Source organism: Bacillus rossius, chromosome 3, assembly GCF_032445375.1.
Source record: "Bacillus rossius redtenbacheri isolate Brsri chromosome 3, Brsri_v3, whole genome shotgun sequence".
NCBI lineage: Eukaryota > Metazoa > Arthropoda > Insecta > Phasmatodea > Bacillidae > Bacillus > Bacillus rossius.
In genome coordinates, this window is record NC_086332.1 from 114852088 (window position 1) to 114876190 (window position 24103).

A 24103-nucleotide genomic window follows, 5' to 3' on the forward strand; every position below is an offset into this window, starting at 1 on the left:
GGGTAGTGTAATTATGTAGAATACAACATTTAGTAAGAAAATTACATAAATTGCACAAAAATGTAAATAGCACGAATGTTAACATAAACTTTTACTGTAAAGTTTTTGTAATAAAGGGGTTATTGATTTTATGTTTTGTTGCACATGTCAAAAACTAGGGCTGATCGGTTGACCGAATTTTCGGTTCGGTTCGGTCATTTTAGTAAAAACCGAAGCCGAACCGAATTCCCAGAAAAAACCGATGATTCGGTTTTTATTAGGGCATTAAAAACTAACTTCAAGTATCTACCAAATAATGTATTTAACATTCATATTGGATAAGAAACGTACCGCTTGCATAATACATCAAAACACATTTAAGACGCATGCTAAGTTTTTCACTTAATGTTCGCCATTTTAACCATGGGATAGTAAAGTCTAAGCGTTTCTTACAGTTCACTATTTCCTATGTTTAACGTCGGAAGTTTCTGTCGGAATACTACTATTTTCTCTTAAATATATGGTTTTTTCTTATTTAAAGGATATATCACTTCCGTTACTAAAATAATATTTATTTAATTCCGGTTCGTAAGCTAAAACGGTAGAAGTTTCGTAGCATTGCTTAGTTCCGTTCGTATTCTGCAGGGCGCTCACGACGCATGGCATCACTCAGTTCTATTTTCACATCACAGAATGCGCTATACGTGCGCTAGGATCGATTAGTTGCCTTCCAAGTTCCGTTCCAAATGGCAGTTGGAGAATGAATGTGCATGTCGTCAGACCCTTTAGATGTAGTTTGTTTACTATTCGCGCGTGATTATTGCGGCTTTGCGTCGTTATAGTCTAGAGTATTTGATTTCTCGTAAAATAAAAATTCTTTTTTGCCACTACGTCTTGGTAATTGGAGGCAACTATGAACATCTGTGACGAAGGAATTAAAAATAATACCGCCCGTGTTCCGCAAAGATGATGATGTTACGCACGTGACTGAAAAAAAATCCTAGTAAATACCGCATACTAAATATGAATACTTTACTTGTGTATTTTGAAAATATGGTCATTATGATTCATTCTGCCTTTAATGCACTGGTAGGTTAAGACGTTTTCTTGGTTAAGACGTTTGTTTATGTTGGCTTGTCCATTAACTCCCGGCATAGAGGCTACAGTAGGAAGTTTTTATTTGTATATTGCTTTTAATCACATTATTGCTATTGAATTTTATTCCAGTACATTTCATAAATTCAAATTATGTTTGCCACAAATATCCTCAGTTACGAAAAGTAGTAAAAGAGGTTAAAAGGTCACGAAAAAATAGCAAGTAGATAATGAGAATTTTTTATTAGTGAATATGGCGCCATGCAGTCGTCTACCACGTCTGCGCACGTACACACGTACACACGTACACAGTATTGTACATTGAGTTTTCCAGTAGTGGTCTCATTTCCAAGAGCTTTGCTAGTTTTTTTTTTCATGACGATAATTAATATTCATGGTTTAATAGCCCATACAGCCAGACGTTGTCTGACAATCATGTTTAACGGAACATTTAAAAATAAATAGGGAAACTTTCTTCAAAGGTGGGAATTCTTTTCTTACAGCCATACAGGTTGCATTTGTTTACATTTTGACGCTCGTGAATGTAACTAGTACAAGCTGACCGAAAGTAGTTTCTTTATTATTTATTGTTACAAATTGTAGCAAAACGCAAGGATGGTAAGATAATAGTAACTCTTTTTACAATGACTGAACCAGAAAAAGAAGTTAACATCAATACGCCCGGCTGTTCCACTTGGGGAAATAAAGTGGCAATCTTTCCACTTTTTAAACAGCAAAATAAAGAAAAATTTTGAAGTAGTGACGAACCGAACCGAAAACCGACATTTTTAACAAAAAACCGAGCCGAGCTGAACCGAACTGAAAATGTGGGAACCGATCAGCCCTATCAAAAACAAATATGTATCCAATTTTAAGAAAAAAACTGTCGTGTCTACAATGAATTTGACTTTCAAGCCGAGACGAGCTAAAGTTCGCTCGAATTTAAGTGGGAATTTTCGAGTCTAGGTCCATGTCTAAAACAATTATTGGTAGAAAACACTTTTTTTCAATTCTCCATCTAATGGAGAAGACATTTTTGTCATGTTCATTCCAACTAAAATTAAACCTTAAAATTATTTTGCCTCAAATTTTTATAAAACTATATTACTGATTTTTTAGTCAAGAAGTAAAATATGAGAATGGTTTTTGCATACATTTTAATAATTAGCACTGCCAGTTATAGCAGTTAAAAAAAAAACATTTTTTGTTCATATACCGTGTTTTCTCGCATAATCGTCGCAAATTTTGTTCTAAAATCAAGTTTGAAAAGTAGGGGTGCGACGATTATGCGGGAAAAAAATTTTTTTTAGGTAAAGTTATTCATAAAAACAAACCCGTTCATGAAAAGTACGTTTATTTAAAAAAAAGTGGAGTATACAAGAGCACGCCAAACAATTTATATTAATAATTCATTAAACAAAAACCTTTCTTCAACTTTAAATAGAATAACCAAAACTCTAACGCGAACGCAAGCCACTTGAATCTGACGTGAACTAACGTGTCGTAGTACACACTTGCCACGAAAGAATGCGGGCTATCAAATGTAGTTAACTCGGCACCTGACAGAGAGCGCGCGTTGCATCCAATCGGCGAGATATCGATATTTGACTACGTGCGCGCGCTCTATACGGGAAGCAACATAACCAAACATGAATGATGCGGTGGCTACATTTTTATAAGCGGTACGCCGCGGCAACGCAGACAATCAGATAAAGGAAATAACGTTTAAAAAGTCTTTAAAAGAAAATTTATACGTCAGAAAACTTCGTATTTCCGTTAAATAAATAAGTGGTAGTGACCTAATTAAATTTTAGATTTCTACTTTAAAATACATCGTTTTATACTGAAAAGATACCTACATCACTACACCGCAGTGACTCAGACGATCTGATAAAGGAAATAAAGTTTAAAACTGTCTTTAAAAGAAAATTTACACGTCAGTCAACTTCGTATTTCCGTTAATTAAATAAGTGGTAATGACAGGTTAAATATTAGATTTCTACTTTAAAATACATTGTTTTATACGGAAAAAATACCTACACAAAGCGCTCGGCATCTACTAGCGGGACCAAAAACATCATGCGAGTTTACGTGAGAAGTTTTTAATCCCAATTTTGACACCCTAAAATATGGGTGCGACGATTACGCGAGTGCAACGATTATGCGATAAAAGAGGGTAATTAAAATTATTATAAATTGTGATGTCATTGGTTTGATAGTAGATAAAACAAAACATTATTCTTTAAATTAATAATATATGAATTACAAGTCCTAATATTATTGTAGAAAAATATTTACAATATTTAATTTATATTTCACATCTTCACTTTGTGATACATTTTCTCAGGTACACTTAATAACAGTACAACAGACCTTTACAAGAACTTAGTAAACCTTCATAACTCAAAAAGAAAATTATCAACATACAATATACAGTGATAAAATGTTTTTAAAGTCAGCAACTTGTACTTCCAGACAGCAAAAAAAGAGTAAACTTTAATTGCACATAATAATTTATTCCGATCTGTACTATAGAGCAGTTTAAAGTTAGTAGATATCTTGAATACAATGAAACTTCCTTTTTTCACACTTCTCGAGATACCAAATAAAAATGGTGCAAATAGCAGGAAAGTGTCAAAAAAAATCTTTATACTTTATTGTTGTTATGTCTAACAACAGGGAAGTGGCGAAAAAGCAGGAAAATGAAAGAATGGCTTTGTTCATATGGAGTATACCTTTTATAACTTGTGCACCCAAAAGGTGTACTGGCTGTAGATAGTAAAAAAGGTTTAAACATCACTACCTGAATGCAAGTGCTAATAAAAGAAATATTTAAGCTGACATTTAATCTTATTTTAAAAATTATACCTCCATACCATATATAAAATATGTTCAATCTTAATTTTAAAACTAAGCATATAAACTGCATAGGCCTAAAAATTTTCTGCAACTATAAAATTTTTTCACACATAATTTTTACATTTCATTTTGCTATAAATAAATAATGATATGCCCTAAATATTATAACAAACTTTATTTGTGAATACATTTTTTTTATGTAGCCTATGTCCTCAAGTTAAAATGTTCCACTACAAAATCCACTTTCCAAATTTTGTAAATCCCGCCAACTCTGCCACCTCCCGAGTGCTGTGGAAGATGTAGTCGTACGTACCAGAAGTTTTACGAGAGTACTATTTCTGGTAGAAAGTACGCTAAGTTTTTGCTTAGTTGCAGAAGTCATCAAAGATACAGCCCATGTGAACAATGCCAATATTTAAAAAATTCAAATGTATGTTGAACCAAAACATTATAAAAATATTTATATAATTAGAAACTACAACAAATATTTTCAATATCCAATACTTTACAATAAGATCCAATTGAACATTAAAAAAACATCTAACCTCAATAACGAACAAATTCACATGTTCTCATGTTCTCATGTTTCAAATAAACATACAAACCTAAACTCAAGATACAAAATTTTAATGTTGAATCCTATACAATAATGCAATGTGTGATAAATATACAAAATGTATTCATTTTCAGAAAAAAACACTGTAAATATTTTCCCTCCTTTTTAAAACCTAACAATTATTCTGTTTAAAAAGATGGAACTATTGATTTTGAAGGTCTAGCCACAAAACAGGCGTACCGAACAAATCATGTATATGCCTCAACGCTGAAACTATGACATTTACGCCTAGAACGCAATTATCATCCCCTGCGTTTTTGAGGTATGTTGGGGGTTGAATTTTAGTATGCACCAGAAATGCAATGAAATAAGCATGGATTACACAACAGGCTGAAAGTCCAATATGCATGCATACAGAAACTGCTATGGCCTCAAGCTGAAGTTGTCAAGATGAAACCCACGTGTGGTGGTGTGTCAAAGTAAACTACTGTAATGAAACTATCCAGAATACATTTTTTTAATTTGAATAGTCATAACAATATTTAATAGCAACTTTAAAATTACCTATAATTTACTAACCAGAAAAATTGTGTTGGAACAAACATGGCATGAAATATATTTAACATTTTGTTGGTTCTCTATAGCATTACAAACCAGGTGCTAACTTTTAAATATTTTTGAAACCAATAAAAGTTTCAGTCCAATATACACATTAAAACAAAATTAACCTGAAACAATACAAGACACATATTATACCACTAAGTATATGTATATTAGATTTTGCTTAAATGACAGAAATCAGTATGTAAATACTTCCTAAAACAAACCTTAACCTTATTGAACTGATTTAAGATTTAACAATAAAGATTTCATCAAAATATTATTTTACTTAACATTGCGTCGAATATATGTAGGCAAACAATTACATGTGTGTCTACAGTATGACAAATGCTGCGTTATCTCTACATTTCAGTATTAACTAAGGATCATCAAAATTGTAATGCATATTTTTTAATTGCAATTTTTTTTTCTTTTTATGACTATAAATTATAAAAAAGTATTAAAAGATAGTTCCATTATAATAAAGTTTAGTTTGGCACACCAATTGGCTTAGTACGTCCCTTGATGTTCGCGTAAGTTAATATAAATATGTAGATGAATCACACGGCTGCACCAACTTATTCAGATTTCAGTGACTTCCACAGATGGCAGCACCGTGTTTAAGGGACACATTTCTGTCCCAATCTACTTGCATTCCATTCATGAATTACTTCTACCAAGTGTCATATACCGAGAATTAAGAAGTAAACACATCAATAAGAGACATAAATTATAGAAAGTATGCAATCTTCAACATACTTTAAAAGTAAAAAATATAAGGTTTTTCTTGTTCTGTAGGTTAAATTTTTTTTTTTAATTCTTTTCCAACTTGAATGTATACCATTATTAACCACCCATAAATAAAAAAATTTTCTGTCTGCATGCTGAAAGTTTCATTATTAAAATTAAACTTCAAGATGTCTATGATTTAAAGCACATTATAGCACTTAACACCTACAGATAACAAATGGAACTTCACAAACTATAGTGGACTCTGAAATGCTTGGATGCCACATACTCGCTCCCAAGTGAATCATGATGAAGAGTGACAATCATTGTTAGTCAGGCTCACACCCTCACCACATTATGTCCAGGCAAGATTATACCAAAAACCTTGTCATTTTTTCAACAGCATAAAGTGCACTATATTTTTACTGTAGTTCTCAGACTGTAAAAAAATAATAGTGAACACCCAAGGCAATTGTCAGTCCATGAACAACCTGAAATCTCAAGGTAAAGAAATTATTAAAATAAAAGTATCAGTTGCTTAAAGAAATACACAGACAGCTTAATCCTGGGATTTCAACGCTATTGAATGCTGTCTATGATAGATTAGGGTACTATGTACTTTTGAAGAGAGAGACAAAGATATTTTGGCAGCTATGTGGGCATAACACAGACACATCTGGCTATTGGCTGATTTGTTAATCTTTTAAGTGATTTCATCAGATGGTTTTGGATAACATAATTAAAGCAGTTAGGTGATTTAGGTGACACACTTATACAAACTGTTACAGGATCCAAAGCTTCTAGATTTTGTCTCTGTGCTATTCATTTGAAATAAGTGAGGGATGTGAGAAGAAAATACAAAAAAACACTTCCTTGTGATCATGTCTAAATGAAACTTTTGACTACACTTTTGGCTATAATTATATGAGCTCAGATTTGACATTGACAATATATGTTAACAGACCTCAGATCATTCAATTGCAGCAAAACCTACTTTGAGAGGTAATGACTTGGGACAAGATTTCATCATGATTGCTGCAACTCTGAAATGCATGTCAATAAAGCATTTAACACCAAAATGCATGTTAAATAGATAATAAATAAATATCATAGTTTTTAACTTTATGAGGCATGATGTAAAAACCCAATATCCAGTAAATATTTCCAAAAACTTTTTAAATCAATGTACCTTGCTTTTGTTATTTTTTTTTAACAATAGTCCTTCCTACCATGTTGTGTAGTTCTCTCTCGCACTTTAGTAAATCAAATAATAGCACAGATATGTCCGCCAGTATGACTTAAAATAAATACCAAGTGTATATGCATCAGCTGTTGTAGGTAGACAGTTTCAATCTCAAGACTCAGACGTCTGCCATAGCCACTATTCCACTCAACTACACAAAGAAGTAGGCAGAAACTACAAACAAAAATATTAATTCAATTATTAAATTTTAAAATACATTGAAGTCATGCTAATCAGAACTAATTAGGGCCAAGACCTTTTTGAATTAGCTGAAAAATTGCCATAATGCAGCAGCGTGTAGTAAAATACATTTCTATAAATATCTAGTTGTTATGTAACACAGCCTATAATGCTATAACATTTTTACAAGCATAAAATCACTAAACATGTTAATACTTAGGTCAAGATATAAAAAAAAAAATTAATACAAAAAGTTGAATTTTAATATTAATTTTTTTCACTACAAACTTGTTTGGATTATCAGAATTTAGGATTTAGGATTTAGTGGGGCTTGGATTAGCAGAACTTCATAGTACTAAAAAAAAAAAGTTTATGATTGTTTAAGTGCGTTTGCTCATTTGAATTTTGTGATAGTTCTCTCCCCAAAATTTTTCTACAGTTGTAAATAATTATAAAAAAGCTGTAATCAAAAGCTTTGAAAGCTGAAATGTTAGAATTATTTTATACAGAAGAGTAAATATGTGATGTTTGAATTAACGATAACACTGTAAGAATCTCACAATGAATGGTTACTGAATCAGATAACACTCACTGTTACACAACCTGTCTCATATGGTTGCAGTATTTGGTGATAGACTATCACATCAACATTCTGCTCTATAATATCACAAATAAAGCTTTGAAGGATATTGTCTAAAAACAAATTACTAGCATGTATTGTAAGAACATGAAATGAAACAAAATTTCAGCAATATAATTGCCATTCTTAAAATTAAGGTACAAGGCTTTATAAACACTAGCTTTACTAAAAACAATGGAGTATTTGAACATTTTCAAAATGAAAAGTAGTTATAGTGTATCTTGATACCAGTACACCTTGTTCGGCAATGCAATGTGCAGACTCTTTATACGACTCAACTTAGAATGGAGAGAATCACATAAAATGCAAAAAAAAGGCACATCGAAAATAATTAAGATGAAGTTCAAGTTTCATATTATGAAAATATGTATAGTCTTCTTGAACCATAACTAGGTATGTTCAGTATGACAATCACTATACTCACGAGTGCGTGGATTGCTCAGATCTGTTTGCAGCTCCGCCAACAGCGACTCAGTGGTCCTCTCTGTAGCGACACAGGTTATTCAACGCGTCGATCTCCTGCAGAGTGTTGTTGGTGAGTCGCGTGAGGCTGTCCGTCATGCTCTCCTGCTCCGGCTGCGGCTTCGCGTCGGATATGGACAGGTTGGCGGAGAGACTCTCCGAGAGGGAGCCCTCCAGAAGCACCAGGCTGGCGAGCTCCCCGGAGTCCAGCGTGATCTGCTGGCTGTCCAGGTCCAGGATGTTGGGGTCGGGCAGCTGCCTGGGCAGTGCGTAGCGAGGGGGGGCGCCCACGGGGCCCACGGGGCCCACGGGGAGCGGCCTGGCGGGCAGGTGCAGGTACTGGGGCGCCAGGTCGTACGGGCCGGGCGGTCTGGCCGCAGCCGAGCGGTGGATCATGGTGCCGCCCGACGCCTGGGGCAGGCTGTGCAGCACCAGCTCCCCCGAGGGGCCGTAGCTCGCGGGGGGCAGCTGGGCCCTGTACGGGGGGAACATGGGCACGGCGCCCATGCTGCGGTAGTCCATGGGCGAGGGACTGCGGCCCTGGCTGTGAGGCGACGGAGACGGCTGGGGGGACGGGCTGGAGCCGACGCTAGAGTACTTCAACTGCATCTGCATCACCTCTGCAATCACCACAGCACTCAGGAACCACCGTGCTCATCGTGTACTATGCTTCCTTCACTGTTGCAAATAAACAATATAACATTTGCACATTTCCTGATGTACACTTACTTACACTCAATTTTGTCATTTCCCACCATAGAAAACCTCTAAAATCATCCAACTGCAGCAATGCCCTGAACAATAATACATGGGCTTATATTATAAATTATTTTTACCTGCGAACTGATTACAAAAACACATTTTGTGATACAAGACCTGGTAAGCAACGAAAGTCACCGAGATTACAACCACTTTTTTCACTAAAATCCGTCATTACAATTAACAGCAAATACCATTTAAGATGGTATTTATCACACCAGTGTGTAACAGTTGGAGGTATGAAGCTTGATGTTAAAGATGTTTTTTTACTGTAATAACAAGTATTAAATAATGTAGAAATGTAGTGGTACAATTAACTTTAAAATTTATTATTGAGTCTGATAGGGAGTCAAATATAATACAACTAAAGTTTCACATAAACCATTAACCAGTTTTACGGGAAACTGCATCTCGAACAACTTGCTATGACAGTGCAATGGCTTGTGGTCCTGTAAACATTAACGTAGTTACCTAAGTCTTAGCTTAGTACTTTGTGGTAAGTAATTAATTTATAAGTAATAAACTACATTATCTATTATTTGAATGCCTCATTATTTTTACGTACACTACTTAGAAGTTGATCACAGGTTAAGTTAAAAAATTTTAACTGTAAGCTACCTAGTTTTCATTTTAGAAATCTTCTCTTTATGTTTAAGATATTTCAAAAGCAAGATTTTAATTTTTAGTTTATTATTGCTCGAAACTGAAGCAGTATAATTATAGGAATGTTGATCCTTTATGGCATATAAAAATAAATTATTATAATTACACAAGCCTACAATAGGGTACTTGAAGCTGATTTCTTGTGAATTTGGTGCCCTGAATTCAAATATGGCATTCGTTTTTGCCTAGGAGGTCAAATTTCTAAGATGTAACGTTTTACAGAAATGTACATTTTACATTTTTTTTTAGGTTACATCCATGAATCAAATTTAAAAATTTAACATGAAATTCTTATTATTAAATTACACAAATATTATTATATTATACAAATATCATATAATACAAACATTATTAGTATATACTAAAATTATTATATATACAAAGATAGTATCTACTCAACGGAACCAACTAGTTACTCAACACTACGGAAACTTCTTTTTCGTGAACTTCTTGAATATATCTTGAAACAGCCCCTTATTAAACTCCAGCAATATTATGCCATCAAGTGCATAATAGCAGTCCTCCATAATTTTAATATCTTAATGGAATCTTTCACCTTGCTCCTCACTGCTGTCTCCTAAATTTTCAGGAAAACGGTTCAGGCGGCTTGTAAATAGTGCACCTTAATACTGATGTGGCACCCAAGGGATTTGAAATTTTTAAGCATATTGTTTACCTTTTCAACATGGTTTTCTGCTTTTCGTTGGCCTAGAAAATTTCCGACAACTGCAACAAATTAAGTCCAAGATTTTCACTCAGCATCATTAATGGAATTTATGAAGGCTTGGTCCTTAATGAATTTTCCTATTTCTGGGCCATTAAATACTCCTGCTTTAATTTTTTCCTAACTCAAGTGAGGATTTTCCCCCCTATAAATGCAAAGCATAATCCATCCTTATCAAGAGCCTTTAGAAACTGCTTCATAAGGCCCAGCTTGATATGCAGTGGAGGAAAGATGATTTTTCCCTCATTCAACTAAAGGTTTGTTAAAAACCTTTTTTTCTCCAAAGACCATGTCTTCTCTCTTAGGCCACTTTTGTCTAACCCAGTGGTGTGTTTTGTCTCTGCAATCCCAGAGGCACAAGAAACAAGGATATTTGGTGTGGCCACTTTGCCATCCGAGGAGAAAGTTTACCATTTCTAAGTCCACACAAATCACCCATTGACGTTCACGATACCTTATCTTAGACCAAAGCTATGGTGCTATATGTTTCTTTCATTGTGTTTCCGTACCATGTGTGTCTCTGCCTGAGGACGGGAGCAGATAACAGTTCCCGAAACGTCGCTTGTTTCTGTTTTGGTAAAACTATTGTGTTCGTTTGTATTTTCGTTTTGTCGTGTTTTTGTCTCGTTTCAACTGTCGTCATCATTTGTGGGTTTTTTTTCGTTCTCTTAGTAAATTTTTCTTTGTTTTTCTTTGTTTGTTGACCATATTCCTGTTACGGAATATTTTTTGGTGTTCATATCCTTGTTGACAACAGCAATCGTTTGCTTAATTTTTGGTGTTTTTGTCTTTTTTGGGTATTTTTATTTATTTCTTTATTTCTTTATTTTATTTATTAGTTTTTCTTCAACAGAAAAAGTTCTTAGCAATGGCGTATGTCCAAAAACTTACATCAAGTCAGGTTAATATTACATTAAAAAAAAGTTTAAAATCCTTCAAATCAGTATTGGCAAAATAAGTTTAAAACTTAATATAAATATAAGTTTATTTTATTTTTGAACTTACATATGCGGTAAAAAGAAAAAAAAATATGGTCAGTTTGGATTTTATTTTGTTAATGGATAATGCCCCATTTACTTAATTTTTTTTATTTTTTAGATTGGCATTCATGAGGGGAAAAGAGGAGAGGGGTAAAAATATTTGGGGACTTTATTTAACTAATACTAAGCAAACTTACTAATACCTTGGATAACAAATTTGATATCTGTACACTTTTATTTAAAAAAAAAAAGAGGATGCAATTGTATGAAATATCCTTAAATAATGGGTGGTATTTGTAATAACGTGAAATTATTTAACTATTCTAAATATAGCTTTAACCATAGTAAATGAAAGCGTTAGTGTAAACAATGGCATTAACATGTTAAAATGAAATGTTTAACAATTTTTTTAAATAGTCTAGGTACCTCATGAAATGAAAAGGAGGTAAGTGTATTTTCATAAAAGTAAAATACATATACAAACACTCTAAAAAAAATATAATTCTTAAACAGTTTTGTTATGAAATAAATCTTTTATGCACCTGACAAATTTATTGTGTCTCTTTATTTAATAAAAATTTTTGGAATTAGTCACATACTTTCTTTTAAATGGTAAGAAATCTGAAATTGTACGAGTGAAGCAGCTGGTTTTAAGTTAGTGTATAAATAAAAACAAAGTGATAAAAAACCACCAAAATCAGTGTATTCTTAATTTATTGAGTAACATTTTTAACTTTCTGGGACAAAATAAAAAAATTTGGGCATATAAAGTAAGATAAAGTGTACATAAAATGTTTGAAAATCAGTAAATCATGTATTCTATTTCATATTTATAAAGATATATATACACACACATATTATATATATAATATATATATGATTCTCTTACACTGTGAATATTTCATTAATTTCCACTCTGAACTAAATGTTTGATGACCAAAACTCTTGCATCTTTCAACATCAAAAATTTAAAATTTAAATCAAAAGCCAAACAACTGTGTAGAGAAAATTTACATATTAAAATGTGTGACATTGTCCTTCATGAGACTGTATTACAAGAGGAACAGCAAAACGTTCATCCACTGAATAGGCTGGACACTAGGAAACAGATCCAGTCACATAAAATTTTGCACTTACCCATGCTAACTAAATTACTGCCCTTTTCTCCCAAGTGCCTATGTTAATTTTTTTCAAGTTCTACAGTAGTCACCAAACACATATTGTCAACTTGGAAAACCTAACAGGGTTCCCACCAACTTGTTTCTGTAAATTTCCCTGAGTTTTCCCTGTTTTCCCTGTCCTATAATATATTTTCCCTGTGCTAAATTTAAAAAATAATGAAATAAACTAATCACAATAAGAACAATTTTACATAATATACAGGCATACCTATGCTACTAACATAAGGGTATTATCAGCTATTTTATTACCTGCTAAATTGCTGTGAACATTTAGACATACATAGGCCTAATGTTATACCACTTCTGCTGCATAGGAAAAAAATGTTTAGGTATCTTGCATATTCAATGTACATTCACAAAATATTACAAATATGTACTGGTTATTCTTTAAGCCCATTACATATTTTTCTTAATTTTTTTAATTTTCATCTCTAAATGCTCTTTTTGTTTCTCTATTTCCAGTTTTTTATTTAGCAGCTCTTGAATTCCTACAGTCTTGCGTTTTCTTTCTTTCTTACAATATCTGTCCAACTTCTTGTCCTCTTCTTCATTTTGACATTTTTACTCCAGGGCACCTTTGTACCTTGAAGCTGCTCCTCTGGCATATTTTATCATTTCCTGATATACTTGAATACAATTTTCACCACCAGCATTACTAACTCCATCCCAAACTCGTCGCAGGCCAATCAAAGATTCCTCATGGAGATTTTCAACAAGCATCTCCTTATTGATGGAGAATCCAGATTCCACAAAAGCATTACCATGTGAGAGAATTAATATAATTTTCACTGCAAGCCATTTATCTTTAAACTGTTCTTCTCCAATCAACATATCTGCAAAAAAAAAGTGTCCAATCTTTTATTGTGTACATGAAATGATGCAAGTTTGTCAGAATTGGTATTAGTAACAAATTTGGTAAACTGAACACTAGCTCTATCAGATTGAAGAGCAGTTAGGTGCTTGGCAGACATAAGAATTTGCAAACATGTATCCATGCTTGTTCTACACTCTTCCTGTTTGTCCAACAATTTTCTAGGGTCCAAACAAGAAGCAGCTTTAACCATTTTGTATTTTATTGGGCTACGTTCAAGTTTCTTGGCAATCTGAACCATGCATGTTTTGCATTCTGTTAGGAACCTTTGTTTCTGAAGTTATTTTACATCAACCACGCCTAACTCATGCTTTGCAGCAAATCCAATTTTCAACTTTGCGAGTGGAAGTCCCAGACTTACATCGTCCAAATTAATACTAATAAGCTGATATGCAGTTGTCTTGGCTTTCAAAATTTCCATCTTAATGAAACGTCCCAGCAACTCTCTTAGCAAGTCCTCCAATTCCTTATGCAGAAATGGTAACATTGGTTTTAATGTTTGGAACTTCTTTAAAAATGGTTCAAGTGAAGAAGCCATTGTCAGGAAAAAAAACTCAGCTTAGCTAGCAACAAAGGATCCCTCAAACAATCCTTCACATTCTCAACAAAATATGTAGCAGGTAATTTACTGGTCTTAAAAAATTTTTTCAAATGAGGAAAAATTTGTATTGCTCTCTCACACACTGGGACGTTTTCCAACCACCAACAAATCACAAAATTTGATCAGAAGAACACTGCAACTTGTAACTTGTCTGAAGTCTGATCGTCGAGCAGGTGAGTCTTTGAACACAGAATATATGGCCCTTAAAAATTGAACAACATCCCACCCGGTCTTTCTAAAACCCATTTGAAAGGCACCATTAACAACATGGAGACCACAAGATCCCAGGTTTAATATATCTGGATCTTCTTCGCACACCTTAGTTTTTGCATTCAATTTTTTCATGAACAACCAATTGACATTCGGCCCATCCATGGATACTTGTATAATTTTGGATAGTTCCACATCCTTTAGTTCCTGTTGAAACCCTTTTAAGAGATCATCTGCTGTAGAATGGCCTAAAAATGAAGAATTCCAGTACCTGGTCATTACTTGATTTTTGTTGACGTCCCATATACGTACAGCTATGTCCATTTGTTCTTGATGGCTCTTCACAGACTGCCTACCCATACTACTCAAAGAAAATACCTTTTTACACAAAATACACTTTGCACTATTTTCATCACCCTCAACACGACGTAGCCACTTTTTCCAGTCAGGAAACAGTGATCCATCTAGCCAAGCAGGATTGAATTTAGACATCGTGAATGTCACACAATTATCCACTCAGACTATCAAGAATAGGCCTAGGCCTAATGTAGAGTAGCAAAACACATTCGATACTGAATCGCTTAGTCTCACAAGTTTCACCGTGTTTTCATTGCACAATTAAGGAAACTGAGCTAGCACACACCCGTGAACGTAACCTATATTTCTAATGAGAAAATAATAAGAGGACCGCCGTTGATTTCTTCTGGGAAAAAAAACACTTCTCAGAATTGACTAAAAAATTTCAAATATATTTAACTGCTTCTGTAGAACTCTTGACTCAGAATAACACAATGTGTAACTATTTTAGCGGTGTTTTTGTTGTGTTTGATAGGCAAAAATCTTGTCATGATACCATAATACTACCAACAACACAAATTACAGTGATACAAAAACACCACCACAGCTGCAGCACTATTGAAAAAATACATCTAAATAAATGAAAATATGTTCACTAAACAATCTTCAAAAAGTTTCCAGCATACTGGATACTTCAAAGTTATGACACAAACGGCCAAACGTATACGAACTACGGTGCCGCCGTTTTCTACAACTGGCTTGGCGCAGCTCGGCACGGTCCGGGGCCGGCTACCATGAAATTCGGCACGTCACAGCTGTATGGTGAACCAAACTTTCCCGGGACTCGTGGCTTATCTATTACTTTGATTTACATGTACGACCCGCACCCCAACTTTCCGATTTTGTTTTTAAGAAAAAATGTGCTTGTGATACATGTATTAATCAATATATAAATATATATACACACACTGTGATTGCCGCACAACAAATTTCCCTGAGTTTTCCCTGTGTTTTTGACCCATTTCAATTTCCCTGAATTTTCCCTGTTTTCCCTGTTTTCCCTATCGTTGGGAACCCTGCCTAATATCCCAGACATTACGGCCCACTAACAAAAGGGGTACACATTGACAAACTTTCAACTCTTACCACTGGGTGCCGGGTGTAACCACTGACAACTTTGACCAGGATGTAAACTAGATGCTCGTACCACATGTCACTTGAGAGGTGGCAGTTGTCATATCAGCACTAAGCTGCCCTTCTACAGGACTATGTACTTATGGGTCCAAGTGAGTCGTTGCAGGAGGTAATGTTCTCTGCCCTCCACTGCTGCCAGAAATGCTGTGGAACTGGTTGGCTAGCGATTCTACGTTTGACAAGAACACCGGTTAGGTCCTGGCTTGATGATGCTGTCAGAGAAGATCCAATAAGGAAGTGTCGTGTCAAAGACATTAAGGTACACAGGAGCTGCAAATTCATTACTACATCAACGTGTGCAAACAAGGTTGAGTACTTGTCAAAGGTCAGTGAATGACTGCCTTGATAACTGCTTCCCAGATGCCAACTAAGCATGGTGAAGATGGTAGTCAATGCCACTTAAACTCATGATTGCCACACTATCTGCAAGAGATGAACTGGCCTCCTTGATTGGAATAATGTCTGCAACTCTGTACTATATAAGTGCATCTAAGGTAGACTTCAAGCAACAAATTGTTCAAAAGCAGCCAGAAATACACTTCATCAGACGCACTGACTAAATAGTTAGGCACAAAAAGGTCTAAGTTTGCTTTGACAGTTCTGGCATCCTGAAAACAATGAAGTTTCATGGTTAATGGACCACCATAATCTACCCATGTGCAAAGGTTCATGCTTGTTGTAATTTGACTGCCAATATAGGTGTCCCATTTATGATGAGAGATTGTATTCTATCCCAAAACCAGAGATGCACCTGCCGATTTCTTTTTTGACTGCCCTTCAAGCATATTGTAGCAAATAATGTAATTGTATGCATGGGAAAAAATCTGTAGGATTCCCGGGGAAGGTGGGTTTGGAAATGATCAATAATTATATCAGTAAGATGGCTAGCCTATGGCAAAATAATGGGATTATTTGCAGCATAGTTGAGGGCTGAGTGTTGGATCTAATCACACCTACATTGTCAAGAAAGGGAGCCAAACTTCTTAAATTAACCAAGCATTCCTGATTGCATTTAAGACTATGTTGAATATACACATCACATGTTGCAATGAGTTCTTGTATCGTCAGTAGCAATTGATGGCAATCTTGGCCGTGAAATTTTATACTTCTTGCAAAAGTGCAAAAAATGATGAACACCAGGGGATCACGCCTGAACATCCCTGTTTTGACTTTACCTGTGCAAGCAGCACACCCTGGCAACAAGTCCCAGCGAGGAGCTGTACCTGGCCACATCAGAGGGTCCTCTTTGAGCCAAGTTGGTCCTAGCCAATCAGGGCTACAGGTGATAATCCTCTGGATGCACAATCAGCGGGATTTACCTCAGTTGGTACTAGACGCCAATGACTTGGTGAAACATTCTCCTGAATGTTACCAACAAGTGTATGCCCCCGTGTATTCTGGTCAGGCAGTGACACCGAACCACTGTTTGGTAGGTGAGAATAAGCCCTCAAATTTCTTCACCAGTTCCAGCCTTTGGAAGCAAGTTATACTTAATGGTGCAACCTGACACTTGCCTGTAGGCAATGGATGAGTACAACTCCACCCTGAACAAATGATCCAGAAGTACAGAAGAGTAGCCATGCTCTCTGTAAGCATGCTTGATGTTGGACTAAACTGAGAACTCTGGAATAAACATCTGCCATGGTCAAAACATCTCACTAGTGAGCAGTAAATCCCATTACACTAAGTGTCCATAAGCTTTGTAAAATTGCCTTAACCAAAAATACCATCAGAAAACCATCCAAATGAGTTTTAATTGAATTAACTCATAATGTTCATCTGAATGACTTGCTTTTTTGCACTCATTTTTGCTGGTTGTGTAATTTTTGTTTGTAAGTAGTTTGAGTGTGTTGTTTGCCAATGTAGAGTAATTATTGGGCTCTCCCAGAACATTACTTAAACCTTCCAAAAAAAAGTGGCTAACTTAAGGCATCTGCAGTGATATGCTATTTTGAATACTCTAGCATTGGGCTGTTTGTATTATCTCTATCAACCAAAAAAAAAAAAAAAAAAAAGTAATCAAAACCTAAAATTCAAATTTATTATGGTTTAAAGTTGATATATTAAATTAAAAAATTACATAAAATATTTTTTTTTTCATTTCAATCCTATGTGCTATTTACAATATATAAATTACAAAATAACTAGGAACAATATGCAAAAATTTATAACCACAAAATTAACATGTTATTAAAAAATTAATACAGAATAACACATTGTAGCTAAAAAAAAATTATAAATCCATTAAAAAGAATTTCAAAATAAAACACAAACTAAGAGTTTATAACCCAAATGGCAATATCAAATAATACTACAAAACATTCAAATTTTTACAGCCCTAATGAGCCACAAAGGCAACATTCTTTACCTGACATTTCTAAACCTTGCAAATGATCATACAATAAAACACTAATAGTAAAATGGTACTTCAAAGAACACTTCATAAACACTTGAACTTTGGATGAGCCTAGCTTGGATCTCAACTCAGTCATTCTGAATTAGGTTGTCAGAGGTCTCCACCTCAATACAGGCAGTTAGCAAGAAAATGTGTGAGGTCACCATCACAGATTTTCTTTAAAAAATTACAGCAGTTACAACCAGTGGAGACAAGAAGTGTGCTAAAATGATTTCACCCCAAAAAATTTTTTACTCATGTTATAGCCTTTAGAAATTGGTTCAAAATCAAAAAAGGTGGTAAAAAAGAACATTTTTCAAATGAGCGGCATTTGAAAACTATTTAACGGAATCCCTTGATTTTTTTTTGTAGCTCTTAAATTTAACTACAGAGTGGAATAGTTCCAAAGAGCCCCATGACCCTATAAGGGAGAAACCTCAAAAATTTTACTTTTTTTTATTAAAAAAAATACATGGAATAATCAATTTTTATAAAACGTAATTCTGGCAATATGTAGACCTATTACAGCAGTTTTACAGAAAAAAAATTGTTTTTAATTCTATGATGCATGGAATTAACATTTAACGTTAAATTTTGCATGATTTAACAAAAGTGCCATTTTTGATTGACAATTACTCAAAAACTCCATTTCATAAAAATCTGAAAATTTGTCAGTTTATTAATAGCATGCACTTTGTTGATAGTGTGTTTTTGCTTGTAAACATTTCTAGAATTTTTTGAAAATGTAATTTTATTACATTTTCTAAGGTCTGCACGCTCAATTAACAAATATGTTTTGTTTGTCTCTTAATATGAGATGTAATTCGTAAATTGGGTAAACCTTGGGAGTTATAAAAGGAGAGTCCATGTATACATTATGACGTTAACATAATATCACATATACACACACATATAATACATATGCTGCACTTTAACTCGCATGAAAACCTCAAGTTCAAAGTAAAATTGAAACTAACATACCTGTATTTAATTAATTAAATGTAGATTACTTACCTTCCTGAGCTATAAGTAACGTATATTGACAAACTTCCTAAAATATTTTTTGGCTGATTAAAGACAGTACGGGTAGATCTATGAATCTTCATCTACTCAGCTTTTTCGAAAGTGTGGAGTCTTGCTGATTGTCCAAGTGGAGTAGGATTGCTTACTGCTAACAAAATGTTTTGTAGTGGCAAGAGCCATTCATCCTTCTTTCCAGATTCTTGTGGTCACTGAAACCCTTTAGCTGGACCATGGGGATGCATAGAAGATCCAGTGACATCATTGAACTCTTTATATATACCAGTGATCTGTTCTATCCACCAATTCTGATCGTAAACACAAGCAACGAACAGGCCTACTTGGAAATCATTTATTGAATAATGTATTTTAATCTGGTTAGATTGTACAACAATTTCAATTTTATCTTTAATTATGCTTCCCATGTACCTATGTCTCATTTTTAATCAGCAATAATGTTTTGATTGTATTGCAAAAATTGGTTTTACAGTAGCCCATTCTTTTTCCTTACATGACCTATGTAACGTTGCAAGATCCCTGCCCTCCTAGCTCAATATTTTTCTTTTTAACTTTTTTATGCATGTAAATATTTCTTAAAAAGTCTTTCTAATGATATTTTACCGTTTTTATGTATTTAAGGGTTGATATTTCACTTGCTGTATGCTTTAAGAATGTACCTTGTATTCTAACAGACATTTTCAATCATCAGTATTTTTTATGTAATTATTCACATTTTTGCCTGTTTAGGCCTACTTTTTCAGGTTTTTCTCAATAAGTTGAATTTTGTCAAGTAATTTGTATTCTGATTGCTGTTCTTAATTTTAATTAACGTGTTGCAATATAATTATAGATCACGGGACTGTGTCTGGGCTGGGGTGATGTGTAGGGAGAGAGAGGCATAAGAGGTCTGTAAGTGTGAGTAAGAGGTCTGTAAGTGTGAGTGAGAAAGAAACAGTGCTTCCCCGCCAACCCAGATAAAGACGGGAATTCCGCCACTGCGTGGGAACTGAGTGATAACTGCTGTCTCACGGTGTGGGAGAGAGAACGAGAATGGGAAACCCCTATTTGATGTGAAATTGAAAAGAGACAGATCAAGGGAAGCCCCGAGTTATGTGTGTACAGGGTTTTTTCATGTATTGTAATTTGTTCTGTGATTGGCTTGTGATTTGTAGAGTGAATGAAGCGTGTGTGTGATTGGTTGGTGAGGTCATGTGGCTTCTCCTCCCTGCGTGGAGGAGACGTGTCATGAGTTCATCAGTAGTCGTCGGGCGATCGCTGCCAGGCGAGGCCGCGTTTCGGTGGCTCGCGGTTTTTCACCAGGTGCGGCCGTATTTGAGGCCATACTTATTTTTGTATAATTACAGATTTCGGATACTGAAGGATTTAAGCGAAGTTATATTTTTTATTAATTTTCATCGCCCGAGCAGCAAGCATTCTCGACAGGCGAATGTACTACTGAAATGAGTGAGCAAATTATTGAAAGTGTTTGGATTCGTCTGTGCAATATTCTATTTGAAAAATAAAACAACAAAAATTACAATCGGCATTGAACATCTGTTTATTTTTGTATGTAACGAACCGTTATACCTATACGTTTGAATTGTTTTACTTTCAAGAGCCAATAGAATTATCTTTGGTACAAGATTACCTACTTCAGCAACAAATGAATCAGAATCTCAAATGGCATTAATACACACTGCCCGAAGATTGAACTTAGTTGCAAAGTGTTTACACCAACCACCTATTGCATCACATGCACTTTTGCCATGCCCTGTAGCAGAAATAATCTTTTTTTTTTTTTTTTTTTTTTTTAACAGTTTTAGTATTTTAAAATAGTTCATACAGTTGAAACCTATTTTTGAAATGTCCAGCCACCCCATCTGTAATGTAAACTATTAAACTCAAAAGTTCTAACTAGCAAAATTTTTAAATTTACAGTTTTACAATCTCTAAAGCACAGAAAACGTGAGCAGAGTCATGAGCTGTATCATCAGATACTACAACAAAACTTTTTATTTCCACACCAAAGTATGCAACACAGGTAAACAGTGAAAGCTGATCAGTTTGCCAGTGGTAAGTTTGGATTTCATCAGGCAATATAACCGACCAGTTCTCAGCTAAATCAAAATGTAAAACAAGAGCATTACTTTGTTGGACAGAACTTCTTGCCTCAGCTATTCCTTCCCTTTGTATTTTCCTAATGTAACTATGAGAAATAGCTTACTTAACCCAATGCCTTACATGTTCCAGAAAATTATTTACTGATACAGTTATTTTTATGTCACCATGTTCACAAACTGCAAATGTAACTTCTTCCCCTTCATCCAAGCCAAAATTTTCAAAAGTTAATGTTTCTGTGCCAGGACAGACACCACACTCTTCAAGCCAATAATCTTCATTCCTTGTTTCATCACACAAACACTTCAGTAGAAGATCTTCATCCTCAATTTTGTTATTTGTTATATTTCGAAGAGCTACACTGATTAGTTGCAAGTTACTGCAGTAAATACAAGAATACACAGTCTGTTATGGCTGAATTTTCACCCACCTTGGCCGTAAGGCATAAAACTTTTGAAAGACCCATTTTTATAGAAGGGTTATATTTTTTGAATGCTTTGTACGCCTCTTTGATTGACATTGTCATGAATCTTTTAACCTTTTTTACTTTCTCAACATTACTATCTTTAATGCAAATAACATCCTTTTTGTTTGGACTTTCCCTTGACAGCGTTTAATTTCTTTTAGGTAATATGATAATGCTTAAGCTTTTACCTGTGTAGGTTAAGAATGTCCACTATAGGGGTCAGGTTAAGCATAAATTCTCTTATTTTTTATAACTGTGCGACATTTATCAATGAAGTACTTCGATACTGAAGGTAATTATCCTTCAATTCAGTTTTACTAAATGTTTGTGGTACCAATGTTAGTAGCTGCACTTTACATTGCAGTTGTAAGTACGAAGAGCTGAGTCAATATTATAAAACCATAGACTACAATTGAAACACAGGCATTTCACCTTCAGACTCACTTGAAACATGCACGTGATATATGTTTTGTAATTTGTTCATAGCTACAGTTTTTAACTCATAGACTAATTTTATCTCCTTTTTCCCCACATAAACTTCTCTTCTATCCAATCTCACCTCTGAAGGGGATTTCAATGGTGATACTCCTACATCTAATGTTTTGATAAGAACGCTATTTAAAACACTTACAAGTTCATCCTCCGGAATAAAATTCTCTGATGTGGGTATTCCTTCTGCAGGTTCTTCAGCAAGTTCCAGAAATTTCTTTTTATAAAAAGTAACACAGTTACTACACAAAATATCATTTCTGTTTACTGAGACAGATACACCCACAAACCTTTGAATATTAGCTAAATCATTCACCTTACACATCCTAGCGCATTTACTTTTGTACAGACTTTGTTGTGACTTTTAAGGTAGTCCACACATTTAATTATCTCGGTACTATGAAAGTCAGACATGATTTAGTTCACTAACTGAACATCACCCATCAACACACATAACACAACAGTAACAGCAAAAGTTTGGGAATTCCCTTGTAGTCCTGTAGGTGAGTCCCCTTGTGGTCACCAGGGAATTCCCTTGAAACTACCAGGGATTCCCTTTACAGCACCTGGGAATATTCAGATAGGGACTCCCTTCATATTTCCCAAGGTTTTTCCAATTTCAGAACCAGTTACGAATTATATATCATATTTAGAGACCAATTGAGCCTGCAGTCTAGAAAATGTAATAAATTTTCATTTTCAAAAAATCCTAGAAATGGTTACAAGCAAAAACACACTATCCAACAAATTGCATGCTATTAAAAAAGGTTAGGACTAAAAACTGACATTTTTTCAGATTTTTAGAAATGGGGTTTTAGAGTAATTGTCAATCAAAAATGGCACTCTTGTCAAATTATGCAAAATTTAATGTTAAATGTTAATAATTCCATGCATCATAGAATTAAAAACAATTTTTTTTTTCCTGTAAAACTGCTGAAATAGGTCTACATATTGCCAGAATTACGTTTTAACAAAATTGATTATTCCATGTAAAAACATTTTTTTTTAAAATGTCAAATTTTTGAGTTTTCTCTCTTTAAAGATATTGTCATGGGGCTCATTGGAACTATGCCACTCCGTAGTTCAATATAATAGCTACAAAATAAAAATAATCGATGGGATCCGTTAAATAGTTTTGAAATGCTGCTCATTTGAAAAACGCACTTTTGTCCAACTTTTTTCCAACTTGTTTTTTATTTTGAACCAACTTAAAAAGCCTATAACATGGGTTAAAAATTGTTTGGGGTGAAATCCGTTTAGTACACTTTTTGTCTCCAATGGTTGTAACTGCTGTAATTTTTTAAAGGAAATCCGAGATGGTGACCTGACACGCTCCTGCCTGAATTGAAATGGAACGGCTCTGTACAGGCTATGGATGATTGTATTCAAAAACACTGGATTTAAGTTGTGCATTAGACCACTGTCAAATAAACAAAAATAATAAACAAAACAGCTTGTATATGCACACTAAATATTGACTGCATTTCATAGTCATGAAGTTTTAACTGGTTGTTTATAAAACAAGCACATAAATGATGAAACCATTCATTTGTTTCTGCACAAGCTACCATGCAATCTTCACTACGATTAATTTACCTCATGCCAAAAAAAACAAACATTTTAATTTTTATAACCAATGACCTCCACCATGAAAACTACACTTTAATTGAAATAAGGCAATAAAAAGGAATATCTTTCATACACAATATGTTAAAAACTGAAATAATATATAGCATCTAACCTTATTGTGTTTTGTATGGCATGCCACAAATTCAAATTCTACTTGATTTTG

The 24103-nt window shown here is 34.4% G+C and overlaps 1 protein-coding gene across 1 annotated transcript in view; it reads right to left on the reverse strand.

The window, feature by feature from the left end:
* Window positions 1-2411: 2411 nt before the first annotated feature.
* The window catches only part of LOC134531173 (embryonic polarity protein dorsal-like), a 117116-nt gene continuing 95424 nt past the window's right edge, over window positions 2412-24103 (reverse strand). Inside the window, exon 10 of the mRNA XM_063366805.1 lies at window positions 2412-8963. Coding sequence (XP_063222875.1) covers window positions 8353-8963 — 611 coding nt within the window. The 3' untranslated portion in view covers window positions 2412-8352. The remainder of the gene's footprint in view (window positions 8964-24103) is intronic.